The sequence below is a fragment of the Onychostruthus taczanowskii genome, unplaced genomic scaffold (assembly GCF_017590055.1).
Source record: "Onychostruthus taczanowskii isolate IOZ18803 unplaced genomic scaffold, ASM1759005v1 scaffold53, whole genome shotgun sequence".
Lineage (NCBI taxonomy): Eukaryota > Metazoa > Chordata > Aves > Passeriformes > Passeridae > Onychostruthus > Onychostruthus taczanowskii.
Genome location: NW_024502902.1, coordinates 3133666 through 3159236, shown reverse-complemented (window position 1 = coordinate 3159236; position 25571 = coordinate 3133666). Strand labels below are relative to the sequence as shown.

At 52.9% G+C, this 25571-nt stretch overlaps 2 protein-coding genes across 4 annotated transcripts; one reads left to right on the top strand and one right to left on the bottom strand.

The window, feature by feature from the left end:
• Positions 1-872: 872 nt before the first annotated feature.
• MICALL1 (MICAL like 1) lies at positions 873-21459 on the top strand. Of its 3 annotated transcripts, none has more exons than XM_041416771.1 (16): positions 873-1074; positions 7142-7190; positions 9241-9382; positions 10496-10599; positions 11276-11403; positions 13594-14174; positions 14702-14765; positions 15429-15814; positions 16150-16568; positions 17019-17153; positions 17482-17608; positions 17900-17990; positions 18361-18434; positions 18846-18960; positions 19295-19341; positions 19645-21459. In XM_041416771.1, the coding sequence occupies exons 1-16, from the start codon at positions 929-931 to the stop codon at positions 19764-19766; spliced, it is 2730 nt and encodes a 909-aa protein (XP_041272705.1). In that variant the 5' UTR covers positions 873-928; the 3' UTR covers positions 19767-21459. The 3 variants fall into 3 exon arrangements, with proteins under 3 accessions (XP_041272705.1, XP_041272703.1, XP_041272706.1); XM_041416769.1 differs by having other exon boundaries at positions 16090-16568; XM_041416772.1 differs by lacking the exons at positions 873-1074; positions 7142-7190 and having other exon boundaries at positions 9249-9382; positions 10500-10599; positions 16090-16568.
• On the bottom strand, positions 11383-25501 carry CUNH22orf23 (chromosome unknown C22orf23 homolog). Its single transcript, XM_041416773.1, has 6 exons — positions 25411-25501; positions 25134-25196; positions 24592-24768; positions 24002-24136; positions 22766-22866; positions 11383-11496 (listed from the first exon to the last, which is right to left on the bottom strand). Exons 1-6 carry the CDS (start codon positions 25499-25501, stop codon positions 11383-11385), a joined length of 681 nt encoding a protein of 226 aa, XP_041272707.1.
• Positions 25502-25571: the final 70 nt, after the last annotated feature.

Here is a 25571-nt window from a genome sequence, read left to right as displayed (position 1 = left end):
AACAAGCTCAGTCGTTACAAAACCGACACAATGTTTCGTTTCCTTTATTGCTTACAGAGTAGTTTTTCTTGTGATTTACGCCACAGCTTATCTTGGGCACTGAGTGGGGAGATCGCACAAACCAGTCAGAGAATTTATTTTTCACTTGTTACAGTTCTGGGGCCGTAGAATGATAGAATGAACAGTGGAGTCCAAGAAAGAGGGTACTACTCATGAAATCTGAGGGAAGGAAGGAGTGTAGAGCCCGTACAAAATAACTGCAGAGAATGGACTCTTAAAGATTTGGAACTGGCAGCAATAAGCTCAATATCAGTGCGATGGTTTGGTCTTCCACAGAGGTAGCTGTTGGAGGTGAAAAGATAGCTAAGCCAAACAAAGTAGCCTTTAACAGTGTGCTTCCCCCCCTTGTCAAACCATCCCCCGAGCGTGCACACCAGCTCTCGTGACAATGCATCGTCTGGATGCTGTGGGTTCCTGAGATTGTATCGCACTCTTCCTCCGCTTCTTCCAGGGCTTCCTGTGAAGCGCTGCCTGTGACTCCAAGTGTCTTGATCTTCAAAGCTCTCCTTGGCCCTGAGCCTGCCCTGGGAGCCAGCTAGGTCCCAGATGTACTCCACTGCCACGGCTTATGCCCCTAGGACTGCTGAGAACTGCTTCTGCCTGGAGCAGCCTCTGTCTAAGCCCGAGAGGCTTTCAGAAATCAGGTTGCGTAGTGGTTTTTAATCTAGTTGAATTCAAGTTGTATTCAGGCCCAACTCTTTCCCCGAGGTGGCTGCTCTCCCCAGCAGGCCGCCCTGCTCCCCGGGAAGCGCGGAGCCCGGGAGCTTCCGCGGCGTGTCCGGGCCCCGCCCCCGGAGCCCCGCCCCGGGAGGCCCCGCCCGGCCCCGGGCTGGCGGCGGCGGCGGCGGCGGTGGGAGCGGCCGCCCCGATGTCGGGTCCGCGGGGCGCCCTGCAAGCCTGGTGCCGCCGGCAGTGCGAGGGCTACCGCGGCGTGGAGATCCGCGACCTCAGCACCTCGTTCCGCGACGGACTGGCCTTCTGCGCCATCCTGCACCGCCACCGGCCCGACCTCCTGTGAGTGCAGGCCGCGCCTTGCCCGCCGCTCGGACCGGGCGCCGCGGGGCCCCGGCTGCCGCCCGCGGGCGCTGCTGGCAGGAGGAGCGGGGGGCGCGGAGGTTTGGGGCGCGGGACCCCTGGGACCCCCCTTTCTGGAGGGGTTGGGCCGCCTGTGCCCAGCAGCGATCGCGGGGGGCTCACGGGGGGCTCACAGGGGTTCGGGGGGGATGGAGGAGCCGTGGGAAACGGCTCCAGGCTGGCTGGCCGGGAAGCACCCTGAGCATGGACGTGAGGGGCTCAGCGGATGTCTGTTGCGCTGATGTGCTGGTAGGGGATGTGCTGAAGAAGATGCTGTCGAGAAGTAGTTGGGACTGGGAATGAAGGATTCCATATTCCCAGGTAGTGCTCAAAGCCAGATTGTATGGAGCTCTGAGCATCTTGGTCCAGTGGAAGGCTTTCCTGCCCGTGGCAGCAGGGTTGGAATCAGATGATCTTTCAGGTCCCTTCCAAGCCACATCATTCTGTCACTCTGTGTTTCAGCAAACGACCTTCTGAGCTGGTCCTGCAGACCTGTCAAGGTCAGGGTTAGCAGAAGTTGTGTGATATGAGGGTGGTGAGAGCATGGAGGTGGTCTAGGTCCAAACACCCTAATGGGAGCAGCGCCTACCGGGGAAGAGACATGGTGTTGGTATCTGGGTGGGGGGTGTTTTGCCTCAGTAAGAGGTGAGCTTTCACACTTCAGGGGGGCCAGAGGCCTGTCCTGCACAGGGAGATTCCCAGCTGCCAGAGGCAGCCACTCTGAACTTTGTAGAAGCCTGGACCAGATTGCTGCTTGCATTTGCTTCTAGCTTGTTTTCTCTGGATGCCACAGTGAAAGCAGGAGGTAGCAAAAACCAGTAGGGGTATTGAGCCTCTGTGGCATCCCCCAACTTGGGTGTCTCTGGGGGGGAATGTGAGTTTCAGTAGGCCGACAGTGAGTTTGGGATTGCTTGGGGGCACCGTGTCAGGCTGGAGAAACTGGCTAAGCCACTGGAAGGAATCTGCCCCGACCTGCGCTGTAACCCTGTGTGCCCTGGCGGTGCTGGGAATCCGGCGCCCATCTGCTCTAATCCCTGGTGGCCCTGGCAGGGCAGGTAGGCATCGCCCCTCTCGCTGTGCCTGCGGCGTGCACGCGCTCCTTGGCCTGCCGCTAAAGCCGGCCAGGGTGACGCGTCCCGTCACGTTCTGCTCTGGCATTGCTGCTCTTCCTCTGAGGCTGCCCATACTGACCAAGTGCTCTTTCCTGAGCTGGCCTCAGGGAGGCCTTTTGCCGTGACAGCAACCTCTGTCCGACAGAGGGTTGGCTGTGGTCTCCACTGTGGAACTGTGGTGTCCATGAGAGAGTGGAACAGGCCGATGTCCTTACAAGCTAAAGCTGAGCAGGTAGGCTGGAACCTGAACTGCTGCCTGCTGTGTTTCAGGTGGTTGCCCTAAAAGCCTCAGCATGGTGTTTCGGAATGACTGAGAGCCAAGACATATGGTGTCTTTGCATCACATCTCTGGGTCTTGAAGGAGCTGTGTGGTCTTGTGTCCTGCAGCTCTTGTATGGTATGGCTCACTCTGACTAGCTGGAATGGAGCCTCTGAAAATGCTCCCAGTTGCAAGGCTGCTGGGTGGGAAGAGGCAAATTAAGGACAGGAACACTTGCAATTATTATTTTTTTTTGTAAATGGCACTGAGAATGGCTGAGAACTGAAAAGCAGAGGTTCAGTAAAAGCTTATGATAAACACCACTAAAACCACCCGATGGTTTCCCATTAACCATATTTACCATCCCATTAAAGCAGAGGCTGCTGCTCTTAAGTTGTCAGTGGGCTTAAATCTGCTCCTGGCAGATGTCCTTAACTATGTGCTTCACAGGTCCCCTGCACGAGCTGCTGGTTGTAGAGACAAAGCCCAGGGCCTTACAAGGACATGGCATGTTGTAGAAGGATTTTCAGACGGCCGTCAGGAGAGTAGCATCATTTCATCTGATTCCAGCTTCTTCAGCCTGTCCCGATTTGGAAGTGGGAAGGTTGGATCAGAGGCAGTAAATCTCCTGACAGCAGAGGAAAAGTGGTTGCCCTTCTTTTCCTCTAAAGTGCTTTCGGTCAGTGCAGTAATGGGACTTGGCAGGGATCTGAAGTGCCTTTCTGGCCTTGCGTGGTCTTCCTTTGTGCGGGGCTCTCCTGACCCGCACGAGACAGCTGCGCTGCTCCCCGAAGGCTGGAGTTCCTCTGAGCTCCACAGAACTGTGAGTTCCTCTGCTTCCCTGCTTCCTGATGGCTTCCCCTGAGATTGCAGAGAGGAGGAATGGGCACATCCATAGGAGAGCTGAGCTGAAGCTCTTCTCTACCTGTGTGACACTGCTCCTCTGCCACCCTGATCCCCTGGCAATGCTGCTGGGGTGGCTGTCAGCCTATCCCAGTTTTCTGACCTTGCCTGGATGTACCCCTGTTGTGCTGCTATGCTGGGAGGGAGCACGCTGAGGAAGAGGCTCATGAAAGACCATATGGGTAAGTGAGACTGAGGACAGTTTTCCACGACTCCTGATTTGAACACTATCACCGTGGAATAAGGCAAATTGGCATCAGTGGGGTGTGCTCCCCTGGAGAGCTTTGGAGCAGCTCCTGCAGAGCTCTTGGAAACACTGTAGATTTGAGCTTTTTGAAAGAAGTAAACTGGAATTCTTAGTGTCTGAGGAACTGAATTCAGCTAAAGGTGTCTTGAAGTGACCACCAAGAACGAAGTGCACACCTCCAGGACCTGTGTGTTGAACCATGCAGACGAAAATCCCTGACTCCATTGTTGTAGGCACTTCACTTGGCTTCATTACCTCGCTGTCCCAGTCAGGGAAATGGGAAGCTTGGATTTAGCCTCTGACTGTGCTGCTGGCTGTGTGATCTGGAGATGAGACATTTAATCTCTTCCCTTTTCAGTTAAGCTGTCAACATTCAGACCAATTGAGAGTGGACTGTGGGGATTAATAAGTTTGTTTGCTCAGTGCTCTAGAAACTGAAGCATGAAATTAGTGTTTACAAGGCATTTGCTACAGATTAATGAAGCAAAGAACGTCTTTCAGCATCTCAAGCTGTACAGCCTCCCTGGCACACAGGGAAGGATCTTGGCATTCAGGGTGAGAAGAATAAAGGAGTATGGCCTTTGGAATGTATGGAGGCTTGAGGAAAACAGGAGATGAGAACTGTTTTAGAAACACTGTTTTGTGTCCCTAGAGCCGTGGGTTTGGTTACAGGCAGGATCACAAATCTTGTTTGTTCCTTCCCATGTACTGCCTGCATTTCCCTGACAAGACCTGGAAAGCTGAATGGCTTATTATGTGGCACTGCCTTAAAGTGCTCATGATTTATATTTGAGGAATCCAGGAATTTGCTCTGGTTTTAGCTGTACGGCACACCCTTCCCCCTTCCCTGGATCTGCTGTACTCCCTGGCAGCTGCCCTAAACCCTGGAGTGCTTAGTGGCTCTGCATGTATCTAATTAGGTGTTTGGGATGTTATTTGCATAGAAATATTACTCCAGGATATGGTACAACACTGGGGTTTGCTGAGCCAAGACAGTTGTTCAGCTGGGACAGCCAGAGTGTTGCCTGTTCTTACATCCAGTCCCTTGGATGGGTATGTTGGCAGGGCTGGGTGAAAGACTGCTGAGATCAGGGCAAGGAAATAATGTGACATGCAGCCACATGTCACAGAACTGCGAGATGGCAAGTTCTGGGCTCTCTGTAGAGAGAGTTTATAGAGGGGAAGGGGGTGTGTCTGGAGTGACTTTTCCCTGTGCCTGAGAGGCCATGCTCCTTGCACGCTGGTACTGGGAGCTTGCCTGGAGCCACAGGGATGCCACGTGACCAAATGGCATGTGGGAGTGCTCATGTCAGGAGCAACACAGGTCAGTGTGGTCCTGCTTGGCTTATCAGAGAGGGAGCTGGAAAATGCAGTGGAGAGGAACTGAATAAACTGAGTCCTGGGGCCATGTACTGATGGACTTCAACGTCTCGGGTAAAGCTGAGTCTGCAGTCCTACATTAGTGGAAAAGAATCTTCTATTCCCTTGCTGCTTGGTAACCCCTCAATACCTCTTGAGCTTCACATCCTCCGCTGATGTCTGCTTTTCCTAATGGAGTTGCCTTGGTATACTAAAACAGCTTTGGTTTGCTGGGGCAGAGTGGAATGGACACGATGTTTTGCCTGTCAGAAAATACTCTCCCAGCCCAGCCCACCAAGGAGTCTTGGAGCTTCCAGCTACACCACTCCCATATCCTGAAAGTGAAGGCATTCAAAATGAAGGTCATGAATGTTTAGAGGGCAGTTGATATATAACTTTGCTGTCATTGCTTCTCCTGTATTCCAAGTTGGCATTTTCTTTAAAAGGAAAAAAAAATACTGCAAGGTTAAAGGACTTCTCTTGGCAAAAACAAAACAAAAACTTAGGGAAAAAACATCTCCCAGTGGAGACTAGTTATAATTACAGAAATGGCAGTGGTTTTGACATTAAAGCATAGGCTGCAGCTGAAGCCCACCATGAAGCTCACCAACATGTAGAGAAGGAAAAATTGTGGTATTTTGAGCAGTCTGAGCTGGGTATATGTATTCACATGAGCTTTCAGGAAGGTAACAGAGCTAAACATCCAGCCCACCTTTCTGTGTCTGCTGCATTTGCTCCTGCAGCAGCGAGCGGCTGCAGCTTCATTCGTCTGTGAGGAAACGGCACCAGCAGCCTCTTGCTTTTGAAGGGAGGAAGTGTAATTTTATGGTGGTGTAGGCAGCTGGGAAAACCTTCCTGAGCTCATCACAGACTTCCTCTGCAGCTTTGGGAAAGCTGCGTGAGGGGCTTCGAGAAGGGGCTGGCTGCCCTGCCGTGTGGCACCATGGCAAGTTGTGTCAGTGTTCAGGAAAAGGCACTAAAATCCGGAGGGGGATGGAGGAAGGAGATTCCTGTAGCCCCTCTCTACAGGTGCCACCTCACCTGGATTCTGCACACCACCTTTGGGGTGGGAATGCATTCCCCTCTCTAGTCTGAATTGTCCTTTGGCACGTCTCTGTTGTCCATTGGGGTGGCTTTGATTGACCCTTGACCTCTCTGGACTGCATCCTCCCATGAATCCAGCCAGTAGGCCCACCAGGCTGCTGCATGAAGAGTTCTTTTGTAACAAAGCTGAGATCCTTGGCAGGAAGGAGCTGTAAGCAGTGCAGTGTGATGCTGTTTTCACACATTATGCCCACACGGATGTGCAAAAGGCATAACTAACTCCTTCCTGCATTTCTTCCCCTCTTTTGAAAGCCTGCAGACTGCTTTAACTTTCTGCCCTCTGCTTCCCTGGTGAAGGCAGCTAATCAGTCCCTGTGGCCAGGCTGAATCCCCAAAGGGCTCCAGGGGAACAAGTGAAATGGGTTGGAATAAACGGATCCCCTGGGTTGGAGACTGCTGAGGTTCCTCTGTGTGTCCTGAGCACCTTGCATTCAGTTCCAAGGGCTGCAGCTGAGGAGGATTTGTTGTGCACTGTGAATCTTTGGGGGAAAGCAAGGACAGAAGTGCAGTTGAAGATCTTCTGAGTCACCCCAGATTCCTTGCGGTGGTGCAGGGAGGTTTGTCTAAGGACCCTCACAGACCTGTATCTGTCCCTTCTTTCTCTTGAGGTGAGGGGTCTGTATCCCCATCCACCTCTCTTGTGCCAGTGGCCTTGGAAAAGCAAGTGTGGGGTCGTGTCATGCAATCTTTGGCACAGCAGTGTGTGGTGCTAATTGAAACATGGCCCTGGTGTTTCTGCAGCCTTTACTCTCAAGGGCAGAAGCGGGTAATGAGAGACAAGAACAACATTTTAATTTCCTGGTCACCACCCATTTGGGATTCACTTTCTTTTTTTAATTGCAATTTCCCTTTGGTTTCCTTGTCCCGTTACAACCTGAAATCTGCTTTGCCAAGGTTTTCTTTATCTAGGATCTTATGTGTTGAGTTGTTGTGAGGTTGACTGTCCTGGGAATCTACATGTGATGGCATAGGGGCAGTTTTCCTCTGTACTTCATGTGGCTATTTTGTGCTTTCTCATTTCAGAGACTTTGATTCTCTCTCCAAGGATGACGTCTATGAGAATAATCGCTTGGTAAGTTCCCGTTCTGCAGTGCACAGAAGGAAGAAATTATGTGAGAATGACTTGATGGAGGTCACGTAGTGTGGGAGGAATTTGTGACAGTGCTGAGGGTATAAGAAAAATCTGTGTTTGTAAGTAACAGGCAGGAGCTTCTATGGAAACAAGGGAATCTGAAACATCAGCTTCCAGCCTGGTTATCCTAATAGTTGCCAAGAAAACATCTCAGGTGAAGATGTAAATGGTGCAACATCTTGACTTCAGTTGTTCCAGATTTGCAGGCAATGGAAGCAGGAAGCTAATTTTACTTCAAGCTTCAGCAGAGAGGAAGGTCATGCTAGATCCTGGTCTGCAATGTTCCCTTCCTTCTTGGGACAGCTGGAGCCAGTAGCAGAAGCAGGCATTGTGGAATGGGGAGGTGCCCAGCTCCAGGGGCTAGTGGTAGGACACAGCAGCAATAGCCCTGTTTGTTTTAAATGACAAAAAGACCTGGTTGCTGCAGGCTCCATCTGATAGTCTGTGGAAAGGCACAGCCCACCACCTTCCCAAGATGAGTTATGCTACATACAAATATCTTTAAGGGTGGATGTTGAGGATGAGGCCAGACTCTTCAGTGGTAGCCAGCAACAGGAGAAGGGGCAATGGGTACAAACTGAGTTACAGGAATTCCTCAGCTGAATATGAGGAAAACCATTTTTTACTGTGAGGGTGACAGAGCACTGGACTAGGCTGTAGAGGAAGTGGAGTCTCTTGCTCTGAGGATATTTTAACCCCAGCTGGATGTGATTTTGTGTCACCTGCTTTAGGTGAACCTGCTTTAGCAGGGGTTTGGACTAGATGATGTCTGAGGTCTCTTTCAACCCCAGCCATTCTGTAATTCTGTGAATTGGGATTTACAGGATTAGGCCTGTCCAGCTGTGTCCTGGCACGTCCTTTCCTACACCAGTTGGCCCTTTTCAGTCATTAGCAGCTTTTCCATTCAAGACCCACACAATGGGTATCTTGTCTTATTAGAGACCTCTCAGGTGAGATCTCTCTTCACTCCTTGCTCCTTGCAGCCTTGTGTTCAGTAAGACTCAGTCCAGACAACTGGCTGAAAGCCAGGCTGAGCAGAGCAGGATGTCCATGGGGGGGCACTTTTATACCCCTAGTTACTGCAAATATCCATTTTCTTTTGTTTCTCCATTCCTTTCCTTTATGTCTCACATCCTGCACAGCACCTCATGCCCCAGAGACTAGAGGCATTCAGTCTTTACCCACACCCAGTACCTTTACCTGTGCACCTGGTACCTCACCATTCAGTGCCCAAACCACTCTCATCTCTTCCTGGCTTTCCTCTCTTCAGTCCCTGCCATAGTCTTGCATCTCCCTGTCCCTGGGAGATCACTGTGGGTACACTGCCCTTGGCTCAGCAGAGGGATGGCCAGTGTAGAGACAGTAATTCTCACACACTGACAAGTGGGAAACTCCCCAACAGCTTTTTTTCTGCTCCATTCCTTCCTTTTGAGTATCTGTGTATGCAGTTGGAGGAGATGGGTGCTTCTTATCGCAGTGTCCTTGTTTCTGCTTGCTCAGACACAGAAAAGTACTGAGAGTACTGGCTTGTGCACAGCAGGGTGCTGGATGTTGAGCCGGGATGGCTCTGTGGATTGTGGGAGGAGAAGGTGTGGCACCCCAGAGCATGAAAGGATGGGCAGTCCCTGTTTCTGTGGGGTGAGCACTTGGGGTGCCTGGGGACACTGCTCAGTAGAGCTCAGTGTCACTGGAAGTACCTGCCAGCCCTCGGCCCTTCGTGCTGCCAGCCAAGACTCTGCCAGGCTCTCGCACGAGGGCACTGCTGGTTGAACTGAAAAAAAACACTGGGGTTTTTCAGTGAAAACTTGAAGGGAACCTTGCTTCTGTTGCTACTTTTTTAGTCAAGCAGCATGTCCAGAAGCCTTTGTCCATAAGGGATGCCATAGGCTCACTATTTAACCTTCCCTGGGGTCCTTCCAATTTGATATTTCTGTTATTTTTCATGATGCATCAGTTTTCTTTCCTTAATGCCTCTGTGCTGTTCCTGCAGGCCTTTGAGCTGGCAGAGCGGGAGCTGGGCATCCCAGCCCTGCTAGATCCCAATGATATGGTCTCCATGAAAGTCCCCGACTGCCTCAGCATCATGACTTACGTGTCTCAGTACTACAACCATTTCAACAACCCCAGCCAAGGTGAGTGTCCTCCCACCCCTCAGGCTTCCAGTTTGCCCCTGTTTGAGTACAGGAAACCCAGCACAGCCTTGTGCTTCCTCCTTCCTGTGGCACTTGGGAGCTGTGTCTGTGGGGAAGGGGAGAGGAGCAGGTAGTACCTGCCTCTCCTGCATCTTGCTGGTGCCCCTGAGGAGGGCCTGGAAGAGAGAGTGCATTGGGGTGAGGTTTCACAGGAGGTGTGGGGTGATGTAATAGCTCAAGCTGTGGAAAAAGAAACGCCTTTCTCCTCCCTCTGCACTGCATTCCTGCCAGCTTGGGTTGGGCCACCACCCCTGGTGCTCGCCAAAACCCTTTGTGATCTGCTCTAACCTCCTAAAATAGGAGAAAGTGAAATAGGAGCCCATCTACCACAGATAATTTTTATGACATAGGTACATGTAAAGTGACTGGAGGACAGAGGGAGTGGAGCCAGGCTGGAATGTTTCAAATCAGCTCATCTGTCCCTACAACTGCAGCCTGAGCTGAGTGCTTTGAGACAGCTCTTCCCAGGCATCCTTTGGCTGGGTGGAGATGAGAGCTCCAGGTCTGCTCTGTTTCAGTCTGTAGCCACAACATCAGATAAATCTCTTCCACTTGTATATTCTTCTCCAGGGATGCTGGTCTCCCGGACAAGGAATCCTGCTGGGGACTGGTGTGTGAGCTCCAGCCCCGACAGCAAGAGATGCTTCACAGACTGCTGACAGCCTGGTAGCCCTGGGGCCCAGTGGGTCACAACAATGCATCAGCAGCTACCCCAGCTGCTCTGGGCTTGGAGCGTTGCTTAGGGAGTCAATTACAAGGAAGCCAAGTAGCACGTGATGAGCAAATAAAATCACAGTGAGAGGCTGGCATCCCTGGGCCACAGAAGGGGATCCACAGCAGGCCAGGCTCTCTGGCAGCCTCACAGCTGACCCATTATTAGATTGTGTTTGTCTCTTCCACCTAAAATAAGCACTGAAGTTTTGGGAGAGGCAGGTCTCATCCTATGTCACAAGGCTGGATGATTTTATTTTTTTTCCCCTCCCCTTCCCGCACATGGGTGGTGTGAGTCACCACTGCTCTCCACGCCTGATCCTCCTTCCCTCTTGCCTCCAGCCAGTGTCCCTCCGCCTATGAAGCGACCAGCTGCTGCCTCCTCTCCTCCTCTGCTCTCCCACAAGACCCCTGTGGCTGCAGTTGAGAGTCCTTCAGCACCACAGGTACCTAATTTCTTGGTAAAGTTTCAAAGACAGCCTGAGGCAGTGGTAACCCCTGTGCTGCAGGTGAGGAGATGGGAAAAAGCCTGTCACAGAGGCATGGATCTCTGCAGGGGCCTGCCCGTGTGTTTTGAGGGCGAGGGGTGTTTGGGATTTTGTTTTCTTGTGGGATCCAGCTGAGACCAATTTTTCTTTATGTGTCTGTGGACTGTAATTTGTCCATGGCAGGCAAGAGGTTGGGTGCCTTTGGTGTTGGGTGTCCTTCCTATGTGGAAATAAGCTTGTAGATGAGGAAAGAGCAGCAATGTGGGACTGGAAGGGCAGAAAAGATGCCTTTTATTTCAGTTTTTAGCAATTGTCTGGGATGGGACCTTTTTCAGTGTTTCGCAGGACCCTGGTGCATGGGGTATAGATTGGTCCCTTCCACAGCCCTTCAGCTGTAGACAGGGCCAAGGCACCTTTTGAAGTGGCCCCTTCTAATTTGGGAAGAGGCAGCCTGCCTGTGCCTGGGCTTGAGGGCAGCTGTTCTGTGCATTGTCAGCCCCTGAGGTCAGCCCCCGAGCTGTGCCACGCGTCCTCAGCGCTGGGCCTTGCACAGGGAGCAGCTGCTCGGGAGGACGCGTGCTCCGGGCAGCAGCTCGTGGCGCCCGTGCTGAGCCGCCTGCGCGTTGTGTCCCAGGACGATGTCCCCTCGGAGCGGTCCCGGCGCAGCGCGCTCAGCAGCACCTGCGCAGCCTGCCAGCAGCACGTCCACCTGGTGCAGCGCTACCTGGCCGAGGGCAAGCTCTACCACCGCCAGTGCTTCAGGTATGTGGCGGCCGGGCCTGCCGGGGCAGCCTCTCTCCTCGGCACACCGGGGGTCTGTGGCCTGCTGCGCGCCACCTTCGAGCGTCTGCGTCCCTGGGCAACGTGGAACATGAGCAACGGTGCTTGAAATGAGAGTGAAGACGTTCCGTTTGCCTGCCAGCCCCCTGTCACAGAGTCTGACTAGCCCCTTGTGTCCCTGTGCTCCATTCCTATCCTGCTCCCTGCCTCCCTTGCTGACTTGTGCTTTCCCACTTCACTGAGTTGGAATCCCGGCCTCCTGAGCTTCTCTTGCCTCCATAAAAAAGGATGCTCTGCCTCTTTACCACCTGCCTGCCCACCCCCCTTTCCCTTCCATTGAGGTCTGAGCCATGACATCATCCTACAGACCTCCTTCCACCTACACTTCACATCCTCAACTGGATATACAGGCTTCCGTGCTGCCTGGGTGGTGCTGAGCTCCCAGGGAGCATGCGGAGAGCTGCAGACTGTTAAACTGAGGAATGAGCAGCTCTCTGGTTACTCCCTGAGTACAGGTCCTTACCTGCAGCACCTGTGAAATCATTTCACTTTACTTTCCCTGCTGTGATGATGAAGAAATGAGATCTCTCCCATGGGCCACAGGACAAGGGTTGGCATCTGGTCAGAAACATCAAGCCATTGGGAAGATGTGGGAGGCCTCATTCACTTGCCTAAGCCAGTTGGTGATGTGCTGTACAAACAGTGTCACAGGAGGGCAGCTGAGCTGGGGCTCATCAGCCTTCCCATCTGCAGCTGGGACAAAAGCAGGAGTTTTGGGGTGCCGGTGCAACCTGTGCTGTCCTCATGGGCCAGGAAAAGGAGAGCTACCATCTCTGCCGTGGCACAGCTCACAGCCCTTCAGACTGAGCAGCTGTGCTCCGTCTGAAGATCCCTGTAATTTCATCCCAAATGTTTTGCCTCCTGATTGTTTTCTTGTCTATTTTCTGTTTTGGTTTTTTTTTTTTTTCACGGACAGTATTTGGTCAGAAACATCCTGTGGCAGTGGTTCCTGTGGGCTGATGGTGGTAAACCCAAAGCGAACCATTTTCTCCCCTTGTCTGAGCTTTCCACCTCCTCATTTCATCCTACCCCTTCTCACCAGAGTCCCTATACCCTCACATTTCTGCTCCCCATTTCAAAGGAAATCCCAGTCAACTAGGTGCCCAAAGCATAATTCCTTGCCAAAATTATCTGCTGGCAGCGTAGGGCAGCCAGCTGCTGCAAGCACCAGGTATTCAGACAAGAAGGAACAAGCCTGGTTTTCATGGGAGTGCTTGATCAGCCCCTTGCCTTTGGCTGTCTTTCACGTATGCTGTCCACCTCCCTTCCCAGGTGGAGAAGGACTGACTTGGTTGCCAGTGCTTTGTATGACACTTGTGCCTGGAGGGATTCATTAGGAAGCATTCAGAGGCTCAGTGAGGGAAGAGTGGATGATCCAAGGAGATGTGCCAGACAGCAAAGGACAGGGAAGCTATTAGCCCAATTTCAGCAGGCCAAGCAGAGTGTAAGAATGGCCCTGCTGCCTAAGGCCCTTGTCCTTCCAGCCAAATGCTGTGGCCCAGCAGGATGCCATGGTCAGCATTAGTGAGGCTGAGCATTTGATGAGGCCAGGCTCGTGTGTTCCATCATCTGAGTACTCTGGAAGCCTCCAATGCAGGAATTTCCCGAATAGAAATTGATGTAATTTTATTTAATAATCAGTCTTGGGGAGTGGTTGTTTTACAAACAAATGTGTCTGACAGTTCTTTAATGTGCTAGGACCCATAACCTCCCTGTACCAGTTCTGAACCAGTTGCTCCATAATTCCAGTTGATAGTCACTGTTTCATGTCTGTGAGTGGTTGATCCCTCTCCCCACTCTGAGTGTGGAAACCACACCATATCCTGATACCAACTGTCACCCTTCTGCATCTGTTAAATCCTTTCCGAGATGAAGGAAGAACCCAAATGGGTGCAATATTTGAGTTGTGAACTTGCCATGGGTTCCTACAGTGGCCTGGTTACATTTCTCTACTTCTCTTTTTTTTCTGAATGACTTTCCCAAGGGCACTCTAGGATTTCATAGCAGGGGTAAGAACTAACTCTCCCTACAAGGGTCTTCCAGGTGTGTTGCCTTCTGTGAAGGGCAGGGTGGCATCCCCCGTCTCATGGTGCTCTCTCTTCTCATTGGCAGGTGTAAGGAATGCTCCAGCACACTGCTCCCGGGGTCATACAAGCCTGGGTCAGAGGCAGGGACTTTTGTCTGCACGCAGCATCGTGGTAAATTGGCCGTGAGCGGGAAGGCAGAGAGGAGGCCCAGCCTTGACCGACAGTCACCAGAGCTAAGAACTGAGACTGGGGCTGACAGCATGGGAGAGAATGCCCTCCAGGCAGGAGCAGAGGTGGGGAAGGATGATGGTGACTCCCAGGAGAGTGTGGCAGAGACCTCTACGCCTGCAGAGGGCCTTGCTGGCCCAGCAGAGAAGGACAGCACAGCCAGCAAAGCAGAGACACCGACACCCCCTGCTCACACTGCCAGTGGGGCACCTGTCTCCCAAACTCCCCCCAGGCCTCCAATCCCCAGCAAGCCTGCAGGGCTCAGCCAGGACAAAGCCAGCTCGCTGGATGGACGGCTCAGAGACTCACGTCCCACCCCAGCCCCAAGGAAGGCCACCGATGCATCTGCCCTCTCGCCTCCAACCTCCCAGCCTGTCCCCCGGCCCAGGTCCACTCTGCAGGGCGAGGGCAGCGACTGTGGGCCTGGCATGGTGAACGGTAAGAGGGCAGGGCAGGGCTTACCCTCCACATCCTCGGTGGCTGAGGTGCTTGACTGAAGGTTGGCTGAGTTCCCTTCCTTCTCTGCAGCCTGACACTCTTCTGCCTCCAAATAAGTCTGGCTCAGACACCAGGTCTTTGATGTTAGCAATTGCCAGCCATCCCCACAGCAAGGACACCAGTGCTATTTTTCCTGCCTGTCTGTTCCCTTGTACTTCTCCAGAGCTCTCCAAAGGCAGCAAGCCAGTGTGGAAGGAAGTTGGTAGAGCTGGAGGAGTTTGCAGGTGTGGGGAAAGAGGGGCATGTCAGTTCTCCAGGTGCAGCTCCCAGGAAGAAGTAGGAAAAAAAAGGCAAAGAGGATGTTTGGGGTTAGCTGGCCGCATCCACTGTGGGAGAAATGCCATGGGGTCTTCAGTGGGTGGGAATAGCCACCTTCCTGTGGGAAGGTATCTAAGGTGCCTTGTGTTGGTTTAACCTCTTTCTTCATGTTCTTTTGGTGTTGTGACAGTCTGACTATGTCTTTCTAGGTCGGGTACCTGAAACCAGCCCCCCTGTCCCAAAACCTCGAGGGAAACCCTGCTCCTCTGATCGGTACGTCCCTCTGTTTGCAGATCACCTGACAACTCCATAGCAAGCTGGGGCTGTGGGGACAGCACAGCTGTGGTCTTCTATCCCAGCTCCATCAGCTCCTGCTCTTAGGAGGATGTAGGCATTGACCAGGTTCCTTTTTCAATGGGTGCTAGCCCAGCATGATCAGGCCAACAGTGTTCATCCGTACCTCACAGGGCATTTTTCTCTTATTGTAAAGAGTTTGAGAGCTTCAGAAAGGTGTTTCTGTGGCACAGGCAGATTGCCACAAGTCTTCTGAAATGGCCCTGCTTGTGGGTGCTAAGAAGGGGACATTTGTCTGTCTTGTGTAGGGTTTGTCCTGGGAAAGGTGGGAAGACCAGCTATGCCCATAAAGCTCAGCCTTTACCAGTGCTTAGCAGATGGAGGCTGTAATATTCAGACACCAAAACACTGGGCCCAGCAGGCAAGTCAGGCAGGCTGTGTTTCCCTAAAGCCTGTAAGGTTGCCCACAGAGTGAGACACTGTGTTTGGGGAAGCCTAGGGCCATCCTTGGATGAGAAAGCTGCTTCTGCATGGGAGACATCCTGCTCCATCTTTCCTTTCCCCCAAGGGCAAAATCCCTCTCCAGTGCCTTGCCACCCCACCTTGTCTCTGCCATCTCAATTTCTCTTTCTCTTCTACCAGTGGTGGAGCTGCTGCAAGAGCCAAGGACCCACCATGGATGGCCTTAGTACAAGCAGAGCCCAAAAAGAAGCCAGCTCCCCCTCCTCCCTCAGGCAACAGCCATGAGACTCCAAGTAGGACTTCAGAGGAGGAGGATGGGGAGGAGGTGGGGAAAGCCAGGAGTGAGGAGAGCAGATCTGATACCACAGAGCCCAAACCGTACAACCCCTTTGAGGAAGAGGATGAGGAGGAAGTGGAAAGTGCTGACACCCAAAAGAGCACACCTGAGCAGGAGCTGAGCGAGACTGCTGCCAAACCTCTCCACCCCTGGTATGGCATCACTCCTACCAGCAGTCCAAAGGCAAAGAAGCGGCCAGCTCCACGAGCTCCCAATGCTTCCCCGCTAGGTGAGCTTCCTCCCACTCCTTTATCCCTCTTCTGCAGCCCCTGTGTATTCCCTTGGAGATTCCCCCTTCCCAGGTGCCTCTGCATCACCCTGGCAGGCCAGGCCTTCATGCAGTGATGTTGCATTAGTTTGCATTAGCCATGTCGTCTCTACCCACTGGAGCATGGCATCTGCAGGCAAGATTTTCTGCTGACCCTTGTGTCCAGTGTATGCCACCCTCCCCTTCTGTCCTTGCTGTCCCTTCATTCCTCCCTGAGCTCTCCCTTTGCTTTGCAGCCCACCACCCCATCTCCAGGCTGTCACACTCTGAGCCATCATCCTCCACCCCATCTCCAGCCCTCAGCCTCGAGAGCATCAACTCTGAGAGTTCAGCCAAGGTGCTGGGAGACACCGATGAGGCCTCAGTGCCCAAAAGCTCCTCGGAGCCCACTGTGCACATGCCAACAGCTGCCAAGACTTCCAGCGCTGATGCACCGCTGGCCAGCGTCTCCTCCAGTGAAAGCCCTGCTGTCCCAGCCAGCCTCTCCACCAACTCCTCCTTCTCCTCGTCCAGCGAGCTGGCCAGCCTCGGTGGGGAGACGCAGCCCAGCACCCTGAACACCAGCAGGAGCATCTCCACTGGCAGCCTAAAGACCAGCCCCAGCCGCCTGCCCCCCAAGCCTCCAGCTGGGGCTAGCCCTACGCCCATCCTCTTGGCTTCAGATGGGGGTGCTGGGAGCCCCAAGACATCTTCTTCACCCAAACCACAGCTGAAGGTGAGATGATGACCTTCTCCCCATCCAGATCACAGGGCTTTTCTTCCACATCCATCACTCGGTCACAGGGGATCTGTGGGTCCAGGCTTGCCCCTTTGGTAGGCTTGATGTGTGACCCCCTGAAAGCAAGCTTCAGGCCTGTGTTAAATGGTGGCTCTGCTTGTACTCTGCCTACCCCGTGTGCTAGGGAAGAGGCAGGATGTCATGTAGTCTGAGCAAATAGGAAGGGAACTTTGAAGGAAAATATTTCAGCATGCTTGTGAGAGAGAGGCTGGGAAACTGCTGTCAAACAGGAGCACAGCTATTTTTTTTGACTAGGTGCTTGTGGAGATGAGTGCTGTGTTCCTCCTTTAGGAGGACAAACAGTAGTGCTCCCCTGTATGCTCATTCCCACCTGTTGGGATCCCTTCCCTGGATGCTCATGTGTCTGCTTTTGTCTGCCCTCTCCAGTCTTCCTGCAAAGAGAATCCCTTCAATCGGAAGCCATCACCTGCTGCTTCCCCCTCAGCAAAGAAACCTCCCAAGGGCTCCAAGCCTGTGCGTCCTCCTGCGCCAGGCCACGGCTTCCCACTGATCAAACGCAAGGTAAAAGGACCCCGGGGAGCAAGGAGGGAAGAGCCGGCTCTGTGCTATCCCGCAGGGCTGTAGCAGTCTGCAGGCACCCTGCTGAGGCATGTGTGGGCAGGGATTACAGCAGGTGCCTGTGGCTGGGGAGGAGGGTGTGTAGGCTACGCCTTGTTCATGAAAGCACTATCATCTTCCTTTGCTCCAGAGTGGGGTAGGGATTTCAGATCCACACTTCGATGGAATATTCGGTTGTCCCCCTGCCCTTGCTAGTGTTGAGCAATGTTTGGATTAGCCCTGGAAACTGGAATCTGGTGGTAATGAAAGTATCTGATTTATGGTTTGGCAGGTGCAGACAGATCAGTACATCCCTGAGGAAGACATCTATGGAGAGATGGATGCGATTGAGCATCAGCTGGATGAGCTGGAGCACCGTGGGGTGGCCTTGGAGGAAAAACTGCGCAGTGCTGAGAATGGTGCGTGGTTTGGGCTGTCTGTGGGTGTGGGGCAGGACAGACACTAGGGCTGCCCTCTCTCCAGCTGAGGAAATAGCAACAGTGACTTCTTCCCTGCTGATGCTGGGAAAAGGCTGTGCTGGCCTCCAGGTGGGAGAAGAGATAGGGCCTCTCTGGGTCTCAGAAATAGGCTGAGGTTGGGTTGGCTGTAGCCCAGTGCCTCTCCCTTGGCTAGGCAGAGCCCAGCCTGTTGCAGGGTGATGGGATCCACCTGGGCTGGGAATGGCTCTGAACTGTCCCTTTGCTTGGCAGACACCCCTGAGGACAGCCTGCTTGTGGACTGGTTCAAACTCATCCATGAGAAGCACATGCTGGTGCGCCACGAGTCGGAGCTCATCTACATGTAAGTGTGTGCAGGTGTGTGGAGAGGCACTGACACTCTCTTAGGAACCCTTTCTCAGCCCTCCTGAAATGGTGCTCCCAGGGGAGATCCTGATCTGGCCTTGCCTAAAAAGGGAGGGAGTAAGGGCAAGCAAATCTGTCCAGATGCGCTGAGAGCTGACTCACAGTGTGTCACCAGAGCCTCTGCAGCATCTGCTCCAGGAAGGCCTTGAGCAGTCAGGGCTGGTCCATACTGGTCCTTGGTTCCCTGGCTATACAGGACAAGATCAGTGTCTTGATGATTCTTTCCAAGCTCACCCTGTACTTTGGGATGATGTTCCACCTCTCTGGAGCCTTGCAGTGCTTGCCAACATTTCTCCCTTCCTTTGCAGATTCAAGCAGCAGAACCTGGAGCAGCGTCAGTCAGATGTGGAGTATGAGCTGCGGTGCCTCCTCAACAAGCCAGGTAAAGCACCACTCTGGGTGTGCTTGCCCCTTTTTTCATAGAATCATAGACTATATTGAGCTGGAAGGGACCCACAAGGATCATTTTTCCCCTGGGCATCATCTCCCCTCTGTCTAGGTGGATCTCAGGTGAAGAGAGGCAGATGTGTAGGGATGCCAATGCAAATCAGCTGGCTTTAGAGGCTCTGTCCCATCTCAATATGTGTCCCAGTCTTGTGCAGGGATGTGCTCTTTTTGTCCCCAGGGAATGCCACATGCAGGGCTCTGTCGCCATAGTACTGCTACCCCACCTGGCCCTGTAACATGGCAGGGTAGAGGGGATTGTGCTGGAGATCTCTGCCCCAAAGGCCTGAATTTCAGTGCTCCTTCAGCTGTGTAATTGCCTGTCCTTCCCTGGGGTTTGGCTGGGTAGAGAAGGACTGGACCGATGAGGACCGAGGGAGGGAGAAGGTGCTGATGCAGGAGCTGGTGACCATCATTGAGCAGAGAAATGCCATTGTGAACTGCCTGGACGAGGACCGGCAGAGGTGAGTGAGGAATGGGGTGAGTTGGGGGAGAAGGGAGAAGCACAGCTTGTCTGACTCAATGCCACATGAGTGCCTTGTGGGGATGTCTCAAGATGTCCATGTTGCTAATGTCTTTCCCAGGCTTCTCAGTCCTTGTCTCTTTGAATGCTTTGTGTGGGAAAGACAGGACAGCACGTGCAGCCTGTGGGATTTATCCTGCTGATTGCAAATGCTCACAAGACAGTGATGGATCTGCCCCTCTATGGCTTCTAAGTAGGAGGCTCTCTAGCCTTAAACAATAAAGCAGCTGTTTTCAGGGCTGAATTCTTGACCTCTTTCCCATTCTTTCTTTCAGAGAAGAGGAGGAGGATAAAATGTTGGAAGCCATGATTAAAAGGAAAGGTAAGAAACAAATGGGAAGTTTTTTGGAGTGATGTTTTCCCTGCTGACACCAGTAAGGAGCAGCACGAGCCATTTGTGAAATTGTGTGCAGGAGAGATTGAATCTGTTCTGTGTAGACTGGGGAGACTTTCCTGTAGGGCCAATAAAGTTGGAGGCACAGTTGTGCTGCACACCCCTGTTATCAGAGAAAGTGTGCATGCAGTGGAGGCCTTTGATTCATGGCTGTCACCCTTGCTTATTGTCATGAGTGTGTCTGTACAACTACTGACATCCCACAGTAACAACTTCCCTTTGCAACCCTAGAATTTCACAAGGAGACGGAGACAGAGAGCAAGAAGAAAGGCAAATTCAAGCCCATGAAGGTGCTTAAGCTGCTGGGCAACAAGCACGACTCCAAGAGCAAGTCACCCAAGGAGAAAAGCTAGAGCAGGGGAACACCAGCAGCGGGAGGGAACCCTGGCTTGCCTCTCCCTGGCCCTGGCTCGCCTCTCCCCCTGCTCCCTCCCCAGGCACCTGAGCTGCTGCCCCAGGGAGATGCCAGCCCTCAGCCCAGAGTGGGTGAGAATTACCAAAGCCCTCCCCTTCCCGAGGCTGTGGGGGAGCATGGCCATACCCTCCAAGAAGCCTTGTTAACAAGGTGGGGAGAAGATGGATTTGCTTTTCAGATACGTTACCCAGTTGCGTGCTCTTGTCATTAACTGAGAACAAGCAAAGGAGTTTCGTGTTTGTGGGAAAACTTGCACTAACTGCACCCCGTCCCTTCTCCCGCTCTAACTGTGACAGTTCCACGTGCCTCTGACTTCTGCCAGGAGGGGACTGGGTCTCCCTGTCCCTTCCTGCCTGCCCACTCGTGTCCCTTTTCTGTTCCATTTTTAACTTCAGGAGAAAACTGACATTAGAATCAGGATCCTTTGGGTTTTACTGGCCTAAACTAAAAGGTTAAGAAAATACTTCTGCATCACAAGGCTCTGGAGCCATAGCCAAAAAAACAACTGGTGCCCTATTTATTTTGAGCTGTCCCCTTCCTCGAGCGCCAGGGGTGGGTGGGCTCCGTCCCAAGGCTGAGTGGACCCAAGGGGACAGCGTACAGCTGCTAGGATGTAGCTCACGTGCCCTACTCAGGAACCCCACTGCTGCTAAACACTGCTGACTCTGCTGCCTTCCTGGGGAGGGAGGACCTGTTCCTTTTCCAGGCAAGGGCAGAAAAGCTCAAGATTGACTGGGTGCCAGTGAGGGGCACAAAGCTTGTGTCCTTGCTCACCAGTGCCACCCTTGAGCAGCAGGGGAGAGAGGCACAGTCACAACTGACCTTTACCCAGCTTCATCTGTGTATACTTTAAAAGTGTGAAGATGTGGCTGGTTGTTTTTTACGCCTCCTTTACTAGATGAATTCAAACCTATCCTAGAACTTTAAACCCCTTATTTTATTTGTCATGTGTGTGCGTGTGTGTACATCAGAGGAGGGAATGTGGGGGGCAGTGTTCTTCCAACCATCCCTTCTTCCTTCCATTTTTGTTTTCTGCCTTTACTTCCAAGATGATAAGTTATTTATTGAATTATTGGATCAGTCTCAATTAGAGTTCCATGGGTGTTTGGTTGGTCAGCTGTTCATCATGCCTTCTCATTAGCAAATTAGACATAACCAGCCCTGAGCCATCTGCTGCAGTCTCTTCTAAAACCCAACAGGCTTTAGCCAAAATGCTCTCGGAGCAGTGCCTTGCAAGGTGGCTGGTGTAGCATTCTGGAGAGGGATCCTCATTTCCCAAAACCAGAGGGACCCGAGCCCCTCCTCAATCCCAGTGTGGTCCCCGTGGCTGGGAGCTGGCCAGCTCAGCCCTGTGCTGGTAATGCCATCTCACCCTTGCCATACCCAGCAGGCTGATGAGGAACAGTGATGGGGGAGAGGAGATCCCAAAGCACAACTCTTCTCCAAGGAGAAACAAATCTGCTTTAGAGCCTGCTGTCACATCACTGTTGCCAAAGGCCATTGGGATTGCTGCAGCCTGACACCCCTTGGCCCTGTGCCCGGTCAGAAGTTTGATTTGTAAATTATACTGTACTAACCCCATGACTTCCATTCACCTGAACAGAAATAAAAGAAACATTGGATTTAAAAAATGATTGTGGATTAGGTTTCTGATTCCTTTGTGCACTCGTGCTGTCCCAGGGCCAGGGCATGCTGCCTGGCTTTGGAAAGTGGCTGAGTATTGCTAAGAAGCAGAGGATGAGATCTTAAGGAAATTGGAAACTGGACGTTATGCTGGGATTTCCACAGGAAAAGTTGGACATCATGCTTCAGCCTGCTGGAGGACAGAGGTGTGGGTATTTATGAGGTGAGCAAACAGCCATTTCCAGTCTCTGTGGGAATAGAGTAGCTATTCTGCATACCGTGCTTTCAGGAACCAAAAAATCACAGCAAGCCCACAGCAAATAGCAGCTGGAACTGGGGTGAAATTCCCTGTCCCTACTTGGCACAGCTGTGTTCCTGAGCCCCTGCCCAGTGGGCTGCCACCAGAGGTTTGCTGATGCTGCAGGGCACAGTCACAGTGACCTGCAGCAATGCCAAGGGCTTGTGATTGCACAAGGCTGTGCAGCTGCATTTCCTCCAGGGACATTCCCAGAGTCACAGGGCCAGGGGCGAGCAGGTTACAGGTGTGGTGGCAGTGTGTGTTACCATCATGCTGTCACGAGAAACAACCACCTCTGGGTACATGGGCAGGAATGACATTTCTATGGATGGATTGCTGAGGCACTGCAGAGGAAAAAGAAGGCTCTGCTTTGTCATGTTTTGGGAGCCATTGCTATGTGTTTTCATGCCTTTAATATTATTGAGCAAGAAGGGATCCAGTGTGTGGGAAGGATTTTACAACTTCTGTCACTGTGTATGTACAAATTGGTCCTGCCTTCTAGTTTCAGGCAACAGATGGTGCTGCCCCCTCTTTGGAAACAGACACAGACCAGCTTTCGATGCCCAGAGTCTGGGAAGAATAGGTGGGAACAAATTGCACCTGTGTTTTGCCCTTGGCCTAGTCTTGGAGATTGGATTTGTTCCCACCAGGGAAGGCTTTTGCCATGATATTTCTCATTTCCTCACTTCTCTTCTTGTCAATGATCTTCATCTCATGCAATTTCTGCAAAGTAGAAAAGGGGAGAGCTGAGCAGGGAGAAAGCCAGCAGCTTTTTTTTCTTCTCTTGCCAACCTCAAGAATAAAACCTCTGTTTCCCTGATTAAATTACACGCAGAGACGGAAAGAAAGCTGGAAAACAGCTATCCCCCATTCCCCAAATTCACGCCTGAGCTGTGCCATGAAGGGAAGCAGCTCTTTGCCCCCTTCCCTGCTCAGATACCAGAAAAGACTCTGCTTTATGATCTCTGACACACAGGATTCCCTCCATGCACTGTTCAGCCAAGGCCTTTGCATACCTGTGAGATTTCAGTGAGGACGATCCCTTGATACTTCTTAGCCTGTCCTAGAGCTTCCATCTCTGCCAGGAATTCCCTCCTCTCTTGAATTTCATTCATCACTGGTGGACAAGAGAAAGAACCGTGGAAACAGCATGCAGCCAAAAGGCAAGAAATCATGTTTTCTGTCCAGATCTGAACCCCCAATTTCCTAGTTCTGCTTGAACAGCATTCCCATCAAGGCAGGGTGATATCTGCTGTAGCACTCACCTTGCACAACATGTCATCACAATACCTCAGCAGTGCCTTACATAATGGGAAATGTTCCCTCTGCCCAACTTCTTACCACTCCCAGGAACACTAGTTTTGTAGTTTTCTTTATGTAGACAACTCTCTTTTGCTTGGGGGCAATTTAACCAGTCTGTGGATGGAGACAGAACCTGCTGTTGAGGTTCATTAGTTGATATGCATCACCCAGTGACTGCAACCATCCAAGACCAGGCATGGATCATCAGCTGCTGCTTTGCAGCACAGACCTGCAGCCAGCTGATCCAAATCCTGTCACAGATGTGTCAAGGACAACACTCAGCTTGTGACAAGTGTTGGAGGCTACCAAGCACGTGTAAAATCAGCTGCACTGGCTCCCTGCAGCAGGGAGTACCCCTTCTGTACATATTATTCTAGCAATGCCCATCTTTGTGCTGACCTGGCTGGCAAAGGGCTGGCAGGGCTGTACACACACACTGAAGATTCAAGCACAGAGGGAGGTATTAGGCAGGGTTTTGCTATCCCAGTATGCACTGTAGGCCAAAGTCTTTCACTGCTTCAAATTCTGCTCGATATTCAAGCTTTGCTAGGATAACTGCTGTGATCCTGGAGTGGAACAGCCCAAACTGTGGTCAGGCTATCAAGTGACCTGGTCTATGTTGAGTCATGCTTGCTGGGAAAGGGACCAACTACCTGAGCTTCCAGGTACCCCTGCACATCCCCAGGCTATTCCCTGCCACCAGGGTGCATTTTGTGTGGGCAGCCCAGAGAGCCATCTGCCAGCAAACCTCAGCAGTATAAGCTCTGTGAGGATGGCTGGATCAGAGTGTCACAGCAGCGAGTCCTTTCTCTTGGAAACTGGCCTTTGTGGCTCCTCCTGTGATGGGCTTCAGGTTACAGGCAACACAGCCTGGCACCCCAGCCCTAGGAGGGAGCTGGCTTCCCAGGCTTCCTGCCTGCCTGCTCCCTCCTGGGGACATGCAGACGTACATTCTTCAAACCGGTCAGGCTCAGCTGTCTCCTCTTCCTTTTTCCGAACAAACACCTGCTCCACCTTGTCCTCCACCTCATCCTTCCCTAATGCTAAGATGTTCTGAAGTCTTCTCTTCTCCTTTTCCGAATCTCCTGTGAATGCCAAAGGAAAAAAAAACCCATTATTATCAGCATGTCTCCTCATGGAGGAGCCTGACCACACTGCTTCCCTGCTAACTGTGCCAGAGGAAGTGTTTCATTAATGTCAGTCCATCCCTGGACTGTGTGCAAGCACCACACAGGTGTACAGAGCCCACCAAACCAACATCAGAGGTGTGGTTCACACTTATGTGCTAGAAAATCACGTAGTGCCCCGTTCTCACTCAAGGACTGTGCAGGTCCCTATCGCCTGTCACCCCCAGCTGGCAGGCAGAAGTCAGCGAGCACTCCAGCAGATGCTCCCTCAGAGATCCATTTCTGAAGTGTCTTTGCAGACTGGAGCAATTCAGATACACTGCCACTGCTGGGATTGAGGCAGGTGAGGGACAGAAGGGGAAGAGAGGCTCCAGGCATCACCGTGTGTTTATTAGCAACGTTTGCTGACTTACGTGTGGGCTGTGGCTTGAATTTCTCTCGGGTGTAGGCATCTCCTGCCTGGCAGACCTTGGCAGGTCGGAGAAGCGGTCTAGCTGGAAGCCTGCACGGCTGACAGGCTGCTGGGTAGGAAACAAGCACTGGCTGTTGGCTGGATGGGGGGAACCTCTGAAGGGGCAGGGCATCTCCTCCTGGGGGACGAACCAAAAATAACAGCAAATCAGGCAGAGGGGACGGCATGAATGGATGGCTCTGGGCCATTGCCAGCAGATCTACCTGTTGATCTACAGCAGCATCACAAGCAAGACCCCAGTGCCCCAGAGGTCTCACCCCGGTCATTGGGCACGACAGACTGCGGTTCAAATCACACCGTTGTGCCCTGTTTTCTGGCTGACCCGTGGGGACAGCTCGCCCCGTTTGTCCCCCTGTATCAGCAGCTGCTGTGCTGCTGGTTAAAGCACTTGCCCATCCGAGCAGGCTCTGGGCGAACGCCGAGATGCTCAAGCTCCTCCCCACAGCACGGCAGCGGGCAGGAGAGCCAGGGGGCCGCACTCACGTGTCACGTAGTCCATCAGGTATCGCTTCTGGGAATGCGTCATCTGCAGCTCCTCCATCATCCCTGGAAAACACAACGAGTCGCTGAGGAGGCAGCAGAGCCGGGCTGGGGAGCCCGCCCTAGGGTCACCTCCCCTCACACCCCCAACCCGAAGGGGAAGATGCGGGTTTGGGAGGCTGCAGCCGGGACGGGCCCGCCCGTTTGCCGGAGCGCGGCGGGACGCTCTGCCTCGGGGCGAGGCACGGCGAGCGGGACCCCCGGCCCGCTCCGCCGTTACCTCTCACTAACTCCCGCGTGCCTGTGCTGTACCGGGCCGGCCTGCCCGCCGCCGAGACCCCGCCGCGGCCCGGGGTCCCCGCCGCCTCCATCGCGACCGGCGGCGACCGGGCGGGACGGGGGGCGCGGGGCGGGGGAAGCGGCCGCGGTCGCCACGGCAAC